Source organism: Cibotium barometz, chromosome 63 (genome assembly GCF_041138505.1).
Source record: "Cibotium barometz isolate CiBa-2024 chromosome 63, ASM4113850v1, whole genome shotgun sequence".
In the NCBI taxonomy this organism is placed as follows: domain Eukaryota; kingdom Viridiplantae; phylum Streptophyta; class Polypodiopsida; order Cyatheales; family Cibotiaceae; genus Cibotium; species Cibotium barometz.
Window position 1 is genome coordinate 4270943 of NC_141108.1, and position 12785 is coordinate 4283727.

Below are 12785 nucleotides of genomic sequence, written 5' to 3' on the forward strand. Positions count from 1 at the left end.
TGTACTATGTACTATAACTTATGGGCTTGTACACACTATAAGGGTGGGCATAATGCCTTTACCCCAACAATGGAAGTCCTTGGAGTGTTGAGATCTTTGATTTGTTACCTTTCTTCGCGACAAAAGTCTTCAAGAGGATGAAGGGAACTTTGGGAAAGCTTCCCCTATGGTTCAAATTGAGAAAGGAAGGCTGAAATTAGGGTTTTCAACAAAAAGACCAGAAATTACAGCAATAAAGAGAGCTATTTTGCTGAATTTCAGTCATTGGGAGTGTGTAGGAGAGTGATTAGCATTTGGAAACACTCTTGGAAGCTTGGAAAACACCCTAGCAAGTTGGGTATGGCTATGGAGAGCTTGGAAATGGAGAGAGATGGTGGAAAAACAGAGTTTTCAACCTCCAAAAATCTTCATGAAGAGAAAACACGAATTTTCTCTTAATAAGTAAGTGAATTGGGGTCCAATCAGGTGAAGGGACATGGGGAGATGCCCATTTATGAGTAAAAGGGGAGGATCAAGTCCTGGACATTGAGTCTTGTCCGCCTCGGGACTTCAATGAGTGTGAACTTGGAAGCGGTCATAATTTATAAGTGACTTTTGAACGCCCAAACTTTAATGAAGTGGAAACGCACTCACTTATAAATATTGGCTAAGTCCTAAGGGCTATTTGAGCCTAGATTGGGTAATACTTACCACCTGTTCACATGCCACACAACCATGTCAGCAGACAGTTTCACACACGGTTCACGGGCGGGCATCCCCTTACTTGGAACTACACATTGGTCAAGCAAGCATGAAAACAGCATGCAATTTCAATTGCAAGCAAGCACATAAAGATGCTATGCAATGCAGCATTGGTATGGACAATCCCCGTTCATGAGACTATACCAAAATAAACGTGCTCAAGACAAGTACACGAGGTACCAGACCCAATGGAACACTAATCCACCAAGCATTTCCGGACATGTACACAGAGGCACAAGTCCCAACGGAAAGCCAAGTCTACAGTATCACATGAGTGGCATCAATCCCCGGCATAAAACAACTGCCATGGACACCAGTCCAATGTACATACATAATAAGAAAGCACGGGTGGACCAATTGGGTGGCCAAATGGTGACAGCTAGTACAAATCAGAAGACACAAGATCAGCTCCTGGACATGGACAAGGCTCTAGCTGCTCATGCTGAGAGCCTCAAAAGAATATTCTCGTACAATATCTCTATATTGTTATGTAAAGCTTGAGTTGATGATGTGATATATGATATAATGATGTAATAAATTCAAAAATCCACAAGAAAAAAATTACTACACTTTTAATTTAAGCTGAAGGAAGTTGTAAAAAGGAAATGTGCCTTCTTCTGCTTGCTCCTTTACGCAAATAGGGAGAGAACAAGCACTCAGCTTTGCCACTGGTCCGTGCATCCGTGTGTGAGGGTTGAACGGCAGCCCATCTGCAGCCACTACACTGATGTTCGGGCTGCGTAAGCCCAAAGATGTGCATTCAATGGAGACAACCTTGAAGGGAGGGCTTTTGTTTGTTGTCAAGATAGTGGCCATGATGACCAGCCACATGGTGATATCCAGGGATTTTGTCATGACCGTCAAAGTGACTCCCATGATAGATATAGAAAGCGAGATCACCTATGAAAGAACGGGCTCAAAAATCCCATAGCTAGTCTCATTTGGCTTGACACAAGTTGGAGTAAAGAACTCTGCAATCGAAACTAAATCATGCCTAATACATAGCCTTGCTAGGCTTCTTTTCTGTATGTTATTAATTTTGGGGTTTTCTTTTTTTTTTTAGGGAGGGGGGAGGGAGGTAAAAACCAACACTAGAGAAAAAGAATAATGCCACATAAGACACCATGCAGCAATATAACTTATATTTATATTTTATATGTATTTTTTAAAACTAGCTACCTGCATCCAGAAATAAGAAAAAAGATAACCTGCAAAAATACTCTGGATCTTTTTCTTCCCGAATATCAAGAGGACGGCAAGCATCCACCAGCATCCGAACACTGGAACTTTCTTTATTCATGAGAACCACATTCCAAGCATGTGGCACATAATCAAGGTATCCACGAACCAATTCACAAGGTATAGATGCCCTATCACATAAATACTGTTTTACAGTTGTAAAAGAGCAGTTAGTTCCCTCTCTCTCTCTCTCTCTCTCTCTCTCTCTCTCTCTCTCTGCAGTTTGATGATCAAAGATGCCTCGACATGTACTTACTGGAGCTCATGCGTCATAGGGATGCATTACTAAGACAGCATACCGAAAGGCAGCCTCACATGATACTTCCAAGAGGGTCATTACAGATATCTTCAGTTGCCGTATGCTAACTAGTATGAGAAATATGCTACCTAGCATATATGAACTTTTTATGCCAGCTAGTTAGTATCATTTAGGCTAATCATCAAATGATGAATGTGCTAAATTAGGCAAAGAATGTGCCCATAAAATGAATTAGTAAGTTTGTTAACACTTGAAACTAGAACAATTAAACATAATATACCTGTGGCTCATCGAGTAGATGGACTGGGTATTTGATGTAACTTTTCTTTCCTAATCTTATTGGGAGAAACACGTGACTCAAATTCCGCCCTAGAGGGGTCCTCAATGATACAGCTCGATCTATTTTGCAAGCTAGACATCCCCGACCTAGAGCATCACGACCTTCCACCAAACGTGTACTTACTAGAGCTCAGACGTCATAGGGATGCATTACTAAGACAGCGTTGTCATGTGCACAGTGTGTATCTACCATGTGCTACACCCGTACAGTCTAAACAATTGCTCGATAAACTGTCGTGCTAATTGCGTAGCTGTAATAGTCTTCGGGTCAGTAAAAATCTAGCCATTTTTGTCAAGCGATCTACCACAACCCAAATAGAATCGTGGCCTTGATGTGTTCTTGGCAATCCATAAAATCCATGGATATACTTTCCCATTTATTACCTACGATTTGCAAAGGATACAACAACCCAGCCTGTCTAAAGTGTTCAACTTTATTTGCTTGACAAACTTGACACTTGAGAACATAATCTTCTACATACCCTTTTATCTTTGGCCAATAAAAAGTGTGTTTCACTAACGATAGTGTCCTGTGTACCCCCCAGGGTGTCCAGCAGAAAGGGCGTCATGACACTCCTTAAGAATCTTGGACTTAATGTCCGGACTCTCTAGTACACAAATTTTGTCATTACAGAATAGTAAACCATTCCGAATAGCCTCCTGTAGCCTGAATGGTAGGTTGCTCAGTCATCGAGTCTTGGTCAATCAATGAGCTCCCGTCCTGGATCTTCTGCCAAAATGGACCAAAATAACTATCAGTCCTGCAAAGCCCTCTTGACTGAAATAAGTCAGTAGAAATCTCGGTGAACGACAAAGTATTCACCTCTCTAATTCGACTAAGCGCATCTGCAACACTATTCATGGACCCTTTTCGATAACGAATCTCAAAATCAAAATCTTGCATTAACTCAACCCAATGAGCTTTCCTTCCTCTCAAATCATACGCATCACACACATACTTGATTGACTAATGATCAGTCAATACCACAAACTTGGAGCCATATAAATAATGTCTCCAAACCTTGAGAGCGTGATTCACAACATAAAGCTCCTTCTCAAGGGTTGGCCAACGAGATTGAGTGTCGTCTAGCTTTTTACTTTCGAAAGCAACAGGTCTAACACTTGAAATAAAGCAACCCCGATGGCATAGTCACTGGCATCAGTTTCAAGAACATAAGACCGACTAGGATCGGGTAATGCTAAGATAGGTACTTCCTTGACTTTATCTTTCAAAAGTCGAAAGGCCATATCTAAATCGTGATTCCAAGTGATAGGCTGATTTGACTTACGTCCACGACCTTTCAACAAGTCAGTCATCGGTAGTGTGAGCTCAGAGTACTCCCGCACAAATTTCCGAAAAAAAACAACAAAACAGAGAAAAGAACGAAGTTGTTTCACTGTTTGCGGTATTGGCCAGTCCAAAACCTTCTGAACTCGGTCATAGTCAATGCTCAATCCATCTCTAGTGATCTTGTGTCCCAAGTAAATGATGTCTGTCATGAAAAACTCACATTTACTTAATTTAGCATATAGTCGATTATGTCTTAAAATAGATAAGACAATCGTGAGGTATCTAACATGATCCTCAAGAGTACGACTATATATCAAAATATCATCCAGGAACACAACCACACATTTTCCCAAATGTTCACGAAAAAGATCGTTCATCATTTGCTGGAAAGTGGCTGGAGCATTGGTTAACCCAAAAGGTAATACGAGAAACTCGTAATGGCCATACCTAGTCCGAAAGGCGGTTCTTTCGACATGCCTTTTATGAATACGTATCTGGTGATAGCCAGTACGTTCGTGAAATATTTCGCTCCTGCTAACCGGTCAATCAGGTCATCTGATCTAGGAAGAGTATAACGGTTCTTAATTGTCACCTTGTTCAATCTCTTGTAATCTATACACATTCTCCAAGTGTTGTCCTTCTTTCTCCTAAGCAACACAGGTGCACCCCAAGGTGATTTACTTGGACGGATCTGACCCATCCTCAAATAATCTTCAAGTTGTTTAGCCAACTCATCTTCCTCAGCTTGGCTCGTCCTGTAAGGTGGAATACTAATAGGATAAGCACCAGGGATCAGGTCAATACGATGATCTACTGCCCTTTCAGGTGGTAGGCTCGATGGCAGTTCCTTAGGAAATACATCTTGAAATGAATCAAGTATCTTCTGTAATTCTTTGCTTTCAAATACACTTAATTCATTGACATCCATAGAAGGTATGAGAAATGAAGAAAGTGGGATCAATACACAATGGAAAGCGGTTGGGAGGTCGAGTCAAAGCAGCGCTTCATATGCAGATGCACCGTATATTATGAAATTTGAGAGAGGTTCCATTGTCTCTTCAAAGAGGGGTTGGACCCTTACCCTTATCTAGGATCATGGATTACCCAGATCAGCGGTGACTGGGCCTCTTCCTACTAAAGCTTCACCGCCACAAGGACTCACTGATTAGTTAGTCAAGACCCCATGGGAGACACCCAACCCGGCCCTAGGCGACCACCACTAAATTCTTCCAACCACGAGAGGATGCCCCACCAGCTATGGATGACATACACACAGCCTCATCGAGCCACACATTCTTGAGTGCTCGACCCCACGCTAGACCTCACTCTGGCATGACTCTAGACTGTGCCACGGCACTACAGCGAGCTCGACGCCCCAAACTCCTTGGAAAATTAAGATTAGTACCAAAATTAATGGGATACAATGTTACACCAAAAATGGGATACCAAAACGAATGAACAAGCATGTAATATGTAAGAAAGCATAATTGTGAAGCATGATCTTCAAAATACAAAGCATTGAATTGCAAAAAGAAGTTGAGAGTAAACAATATTAATGCTTGCAAACTTTGATTACAAACTGATGGTTGTACGTCCACCCGTACTCCCGGTAAGTAAACGTGCCCCCACTCCCATCCCTGACATCGCATCCTCACACCCCATAGCCCACTTCCCACCTCCACCCCCCTCAATGCCGTGACTCCATGAGAGAGACTCTAGACAGAGATGTCTTGCTCACAAGAGTTCTTGAATATAATGAACTCAAGGATGAACAAAGGCTGTCAAACTAGTTTATATATAGTGTCCAAGGTCGCATGGACGTAGGTCATCGACCATGTCAATAGCCAACCCACGACTTGGTCCAAAATGACCAATTGACTATATCATCCTACCGGGACCATATTAGACTGCAACAAGATTCTGTAGGGATTGAGTTTGAGCTTTACATTAACCTCCATGGGTGTAATCAATTGACTTTACACTCATCCATGCCAAATGCCTTAAGAATTTCTCTTGCATACCTTTGTTGAGAAATGAAGGTTCCATTTGACACTTGCCAGACCTCAATCCCCAAACAAAAAAGTGTAAGCCAAGGCCTGTCATTCCAAAATCTAAATTCAACATCTCCTTTGTGTCTACTATATCTTCTCTTCATGGTTCCTCGTTATAATGAGGTCATCCACATATAGGATAATAATCGTGTAATTGCCCTACTTAAAGAAAATTTACAAATTTTCATTTGATAGGCTTTTAGAAAGACGAATACTTACAAAGAAAGCATCTATCCATTGGTACCATGCCCTAGGGGCCAATTTCAGTCTATACAATGCCTTCCAAAGTTTGCTGCCACATGCTGGTCTGCCAGATTTTGACCTCTGCCCACAACTGCATGTCATATGACAGAGCATCCCTCTTTTCCTTCCTCCCCCCTCCCCAAAAAGAGCCTTGGTCATTGGCATTTTGACCTCTGCTCACAACTGCGTGTCATATAACAGAGCATCCCTCTTTTCCTTCCTCCCCCCTCCCCAAAAAGAGCCTTGGTCATTGGATTGCAACCCAACTTGCACCAAAATTTAGCAGCTTGCAGGGGGCACAACAGTGCATTGCTTCATTCCTGGCCCTTGAAGCCCTGGGCCCCTGAGAGAGCAACATCTATCACTTGGTAGATAGGCTAGCCACTCAAATCTAAGCACCTACTCCTAACCAACCTGAATGCTGCGCCGGTTCTGTCCAGCAAATAGCATGCAAGACAGTGTAGAACATCCAACGTGTGGATCTGAAGTAGACATAGAAGATCCACTACCAAAATTTGGATATTTGTACCTGTGCCATAAACTGATCTTGCTTATCCACACCTTATTTGGCAACCTCTCAATCCTCACTCACCACCACTATGATAAAACTTAGCCTTACATTTACTGGAGCCACATAAAGCCATCAAAAAAACTTTCCCCCTCACCATTTGATCACCCATGGTATGGAGATGAGTGTAAAGTTCTGCATTAATGGCACCCTCTATGCCAAACAAGACAACAGTACAAAAACTTCATAGAAATTGAACCCAAAAAAAACCTACAAGAACCTTATCTGAGGTTATGGCAATACCTTAAACAAAATGGCCCGATGACGGCACACACCATATGGAAGAAGCCCTAGCGGTACAACATTTGATTGCCTTTGATTTTTCAGAAGCCTCACAGAGGTTTCACAAAGCACATGTGTGGTAGGAATAGTGCATTGAAAACTGTTGCTGTTTATGCCGTTTGAGCTGGGCAAAGTAACTGAATAACTACTAGTACTGCAAGAGCACAGGAAAGGGACACCCGGACGACCTCCAAGGGCAGCCCTTCGAGCATTTGTGACATTCAATGTTTTGTCGCTTCCACCAAAGCAATCTGAAACAAAAAGAGATAACATGGCTGCCTTCTGAAACGCATTCAAACCACAGTATTCGGTCTGCCCCATGTAGCGCCCCGCTAGCTCCAGTCTGGCAAGAAAGTTCTGTGCTGAGAAAGCTATCACATCCAGTTCTTCGTCCTGCTCCCTGTTTAAGAAGAAAATGGAAAAAATAAAAATTAAAAAAATTTGACTAGAAGGCACTATCAGCCACCTTTCATCTGCATCTAACATAAAAGACGGCTGGATACACAACTCCCAGCCTGTGGCTTGGACGAGCAAGATTGCCCATCCAAATCTTACAGGCAGTCATGATGGGTCCTACTACGGGTAAAAAACCTTTCTGTGTAACCAGCCTAAAAGATAAAACTACAGACCTGTCAACCAAGATCACTTCGCGAGACTCAAAACATGGCTGCTGGCCTTCCAATATTTCCAATGTGGAAAATGGATGCTCTCGTCCAGCATCATAGAAACCATCTTGTAAACGATCATTAAAACCAATCAGGGACTGAGTACGATATGTATAGGATGCCTCTGAGAAAGCCTGTGCAGACTTTCTCCTCTTCGTAGGCTTGGGATTCCTATCTAAACTACCACCTTTGCGCCGGCCATGCATCAATCCATTCTCCAATTCTTGCTTGGATTTGAAAGTGAATGTTTGGTCACCTTCCTCTTCCCCTTCTATAGCGCTTGCATCATCAGAGCTTTGTTCGATAACACACTGATTATTCCTATCACCACTCGCAACCTTCCCAGTGCAACGGCTAGCAATAGGTGTCCCCCCAAGAGAAGAATTACAGTCGACAATTCCTGGCACTGTGGTCATAGGAAGTCCACCCTTCTTTGGACTGTATCTGTTGCATGCCTCTGATGTATTTTCACCTTCCCTCGCATCTGCAATTTGTGTGCCTCTTCTCTCACCACAATTCAAATCAGGTTCATCGGTCAAGAAATCCTGGTGAGGACCACTATCTAACAGCCTGTTAGAGGTGTTCTCTTCCGTCCCAACTTGCCTTGATACCCTTTCTCTAGTGGAGATGGAGGTGATTTTGTTTTGATCAATTTCAACCCTTGTTTTCCTGCTCAGATTTAATCTGTCTTGTCTGGCTTGCAACTGTTGAACACCATGTCTCTTCCATCCCCGTTTATTCTTATCATGCCCTACACTCTTTCGCACAACTATATCCTTGGCATAGAGTGACACCGGTGCAGGGGAGGAAACTTCGTCACCTGTGAGGCATTACAGACATGAAGTCAGGCCATTTGTTTAGAGAAGACCCTAAACTGGATGCATCTTTGGAACAAGATTCTCACCATCTGCTGTAGACGGTAGCAAATCTGAGTCTATAATGCCATCACTCCCATCACTCGAAGATGTGATTTCTCTAGGTGAAAAAGGGTTGCCTTCTAAACTGCAAGTTATCCATCCCGGAATCTCACCAGTATTTTTTAGTTTATTGAACTGAAACAAAAAAGTTGTAAGCAGCTGTTAAGGTGTGAAAGAACAGATCATCATGATCAAAGTTGTAGGTTTGAAAGAACAGTTCATCGTGGTTTATAACATCTCAAGGCATTCTTATAATCCATTTAGGGGCATAAATAAGCCCAAATGCTACTTAACAGAGGCAATCAAGGAAATTAAAATCGCCAATAATTAACACATACACAACACAAGCTTATGTATATACCTTGGCATTAAGAGCCCTCAAGGATGTCATCGAAGACAGCTCCAATGATTCCAGTGATGTCAATTTATTATGAGCCACATCAATCGCACTTAAATTGGGAAGGCACGCAAGGCCAGAAGGCAGCTCAATAAGCTTGTTGTTTTCGGCACGAAGGTGTTTTAAAGCCATTAAGCTCGAAACCTCACTTGGCAATGTTTTCAACTTATTGAAGGAGAGATCCAACTCCTCCAAATTCTTCATGTCGCCTATCTCAGGTGGAAGAAAGCTGCATGCATCAATTTGTGTTAATTGCAGATCCACAAGTTCTCAAACAACTAAACAAAATGTTTTTTCTATCAAACCTGCCAGATTAAAAACCTCTCCTGAACATAGCTTGAACAAATAGTCAAACAAGCCTTGGGCCCAAGAAAAATGCAGGATGGTAAGAATTGAACTTGCTTGGTGAGGGGCAAGCTGTTACCGGCCGGCACTGCGCACATTTTATCAAGAGCTACTGCAAGAGGGACCTGTGCTCGTTCAGAGTAAGCATAGATGATAGCGTAAACTAATTCTAGCAATGCGATTGAGGAACTACATCATACTCGTGATCCCAAGGTAGCATGGTGGCCAGAGAGGAAGCATACCATGCACATCACCAAATTGAGAGAAGAAGTTACAGGTGTACGAGCATAAGACGTGTATGGCACATGACAAACGGAGCATATAACACATTACACACACTATATTACACATGATGCATGACATACAAGGGAACAGCCTGCTCCAATTTTTAAATTGCTTGACAAGAAGCGCTAACTCTCACCCTATTTACTCACAAGTTGCATCAAAAAGATAAATCTCTGAAGGAAAAGAGCAGCCCATGAGCTGCAAGCCTTGGGGTTTCCATAAAAGAGTTAGGCTGGAGGACTTTGAGGTGTATATGCCCAAGTTGTGGAACCCCCCACGCTCATATATGAGTATAACTAGGAAGGGTAAACTGACCAAGTTTTCCAACAATTGGCACTCTTGGTGCATCTGACATGATGACCCTAGGCTGATACAAAGAAATTAAAAAAAAGTGAGAGAACCCAAAACTTACGAGATTGAGAAGTTGCAAACCGCTAGCCGGGTCAGCAGCTGCAGCTTCGAAATTTCAGGGGGGAATGAGAAAACCGAAGGCCGGAGAGGAGTTTGATGCAGCTCAAGCGTCTTTAAAGAGTTTAACTTGCCTAGAGGAGGTAAGTTCCCAAGACCAGAAGGGCAAACTTTCATCTGCAAGTGCTCCAGTTGACCAATGTAACCTACCTCATCTGGAAGCAGCCTCAATTCATTTGAAAAGATCTTCAAGCTTCTTAGATTATTGAGCCTGCTCACCGAGCTAGGCAATACTGTGAACGTGTTGTCAAAAACATACATCCCCTTCACATGTGAGATCCTAGAGTTTTGTCGAATGTAGGAATCCAGTGAAGAGAGAGAGTGTCCATTAGGCGACACATCCACCACCACTTCATCATCATCACCCACAAGGGGCACACCTTTTCTTTGTGCATCCTCCATGGACCCTGGAAAAAGCATAATATTTTCTTCAAATTCAAACCTTTCATCTCTAATCTGATCACCAACATCTTCTTGGTGACCATCTCCATCTACAGCTTCAGTACCATGGGCTTGAATCTCATATATATCAACTGATGAAGGGGGTGCTGAGTCTGAATTACCACTGGCGTCACCAACAAGACCATCCCAAGCTCTCTCTGGCTCAATTTCCGTGTTTATACAACTATCCTCTTCATCTCCTACACTTGTATGTGTTCCTTGTAATGCATTATCATTGTCATCCATGCTGTTGACGTAAGACATGCCCAGTCAGTAAAATTAACCTGAACATTGAATGGTCAATAAGCTAACATCCCCCACCACAATGGAGACGTGACGTGACTCACTATGTGATGTCGACTGCCATCTAACTAAGTCCCGCATAGAAAAGCATCCGCAGATTTCAGTTCCTTGGATGAAGGGTGGCCCAATATAACTTCCCAAAATATGTTAGCTTTGTTTATTGCTGTATAGATGCTCGATGCTTCTCCTTATTGATTCTGCCGTTATAATTCCAGCTTGACAGAGGCTTTCAACTGCCACAACTCTCCTCGTGTTTGCTCACACCAAGACAGTTCTGTTCTTTTTTTGATTCCCCTAACAAGGCCCTTTAGTGTACCAGCAAAATCTTGCCCTGCAGCCCAAACATACAAAGTGATTTTTTATATTTTTTGGGGGGTATGAAAAAAGTGCTTGACATTCTCTCTCATATGGTTACTGAAGCAACCATTAACATTGTAAAGAGAAACATGATGCTTATCTTGCTCTTCGACGTGCACTTCATGCTTTTCTTCCATCAAGTTGTAAAGGTTCCTTGATAGGATAGGACTACCTTAACGCAATGCACCTATGGATATGTTAATTTTATGGATAAAAATGAAGAGAGTCCCTAACACCAACACAAGATCCAAACTCCAATGGTCCACACTTAACACAGATTAATCCAAAGTATGAAACAAGAGCCTTGCCGAGCATTACAGGGACCCCCCACACCTATGATATAATGAACAGTTAGGGTAACCCACCTAAAAACTGATCAGGTTAAGGTAAAAATGTAACTATCGCATTGTCCAGAAACCTTCCATGTTCAGAGAATTCGGACAGAATAGTGTGACTTTTCTACAGCTAAAAGCTATGGGTTTTTCTACGATGCAATCTGTGCATCAAGAATTGTGGCTCTCTTCCTTTTCATCGGACGCGTAATTAGCGGCAATTTTTGAACAAGAGATGAGGAGCCAGATTTTTGCGACACAAAACCACGACCGCGACAAAAGCTCAGAAGCCATGGCGGAAAAAAATCGCAAAATAAGTATGGCAAAAACGCCACGGCACGCAGAGAGAAGCGAAGCGCCCAAGGCCCGCAGAGAAAAACAGAGAAAAAACCCTAACCATAACGCAGAAGAACCCTAACACAGAAACATCAGCACAGAAACCAAGAAACAGGCGAAATTTGGAAAAACCAACCTGCAGCGGGGACTAAAGAATCGCCACCGACACGGAGCGGAGGAGAGCCGGAGCAACGAGAGTCCAGATTGCAAGCCCTTTTCAGTATTTATTAGGGTTTGCAATGGTGGGCGGGAATAACCATAGCTCGCGGTGCAGAGGAGCTTCGCGTGCTTTCTATAAGAAGAGCTGGGTAAAAGGTCCATTTGTATTGACTTTTGCGAGGTCGGTTTCACATGGTCCTAGTAAAAAGAACTCCCCCCTAAGGGCTTAGAAACATCATTTTTTTTAGGTTGAGGCTTCCATCACTAAAGATGTTCATGGCAAAGTGTCTGATGTTGCATCATCTAAACAATGCCCCGTGATGATGACCGATCAAGCCCACGCCTTTTCGAATCCACCCTGAGAAGAATCGAAACGTCCTGTTGGTGGCATAATAGATGATAACTATCTCAAAACCAAAAAATAGATGGTCCTGAGCAGCAACAACAGAAATGTCCCTTCAAAAGAAAAATGCCAGATAATCATTTGAAAGAGGGATATGGGCTATAGTCCAATGATAGTGCCTTTGCCTCCCTAGAAGGAGGTATTGGATTTGAATCTACCTTAACGGCATCTCAATACCCACTCTCACATCCAAAAAAAGGGGGATAATTTTAGAGTGTGGTTAAAAAATAATAATTCTTGAACAAAAGTCATTATTATTTCTTGATCCACTTGTTCTTTGGATAATTATGCATTTAATCGTGTCCATAACAACATTCATCATTACTTTGTACTTTTGATCCACCACTCCTAAAGTCTAAAAGAA

The 12785-nt window shown here is 42.4% G+C and overlaps 1 protein-coding gene across 2 annotated transcripts in view; it reads right to left on the minus strand.

Annotated features, from left to right (window-relative positions):
• The window catches only part of LOC147603586 (Leucine-rich repeat protein kinase family protein), a 39227-nt gene extending 27071 nt beyond the window's left edge, over window positions 1-12156 (minus strand). For both annotated transcript variants that reach the window (XR_015265525.1, XM_086796021.1), the window contains exons 1-8: window positions 11996-12156; window positions 10879-11165; window positions 10035-10778; window positions 8957-9221; window positions 8583-8730; window positions 7643-8498; window positions 6975-7413; window positions 1950-2125 (exon numbers count right to left, since the gene is read on the minus strand). Coding sequence is in view for 1 of the 2 variants with exons in the window: in XM_086796021.1 (XP_086652147.1) it covers window positions 1950-2125; window positions 6975-7413; window positions 7643-8498; window positions 8583-8730; window positions 8957-9221; window positions 10035-10778; window positions 10879-10898 (2648 nt within the window). In the remaining variant the exon portion in view is untranslated. The remainder of the gene's footprint in view (window positions 1-1949; window positions 2126-6974; window positions 7414-7642; window positions 8499-8582; window positions 8731-8956; window positions 9222-10034; window positions 10779-10878; window positions 11166-11995) is intronic.
• Window positions 12157-12785: the final 629 nt, after the last annotated feature.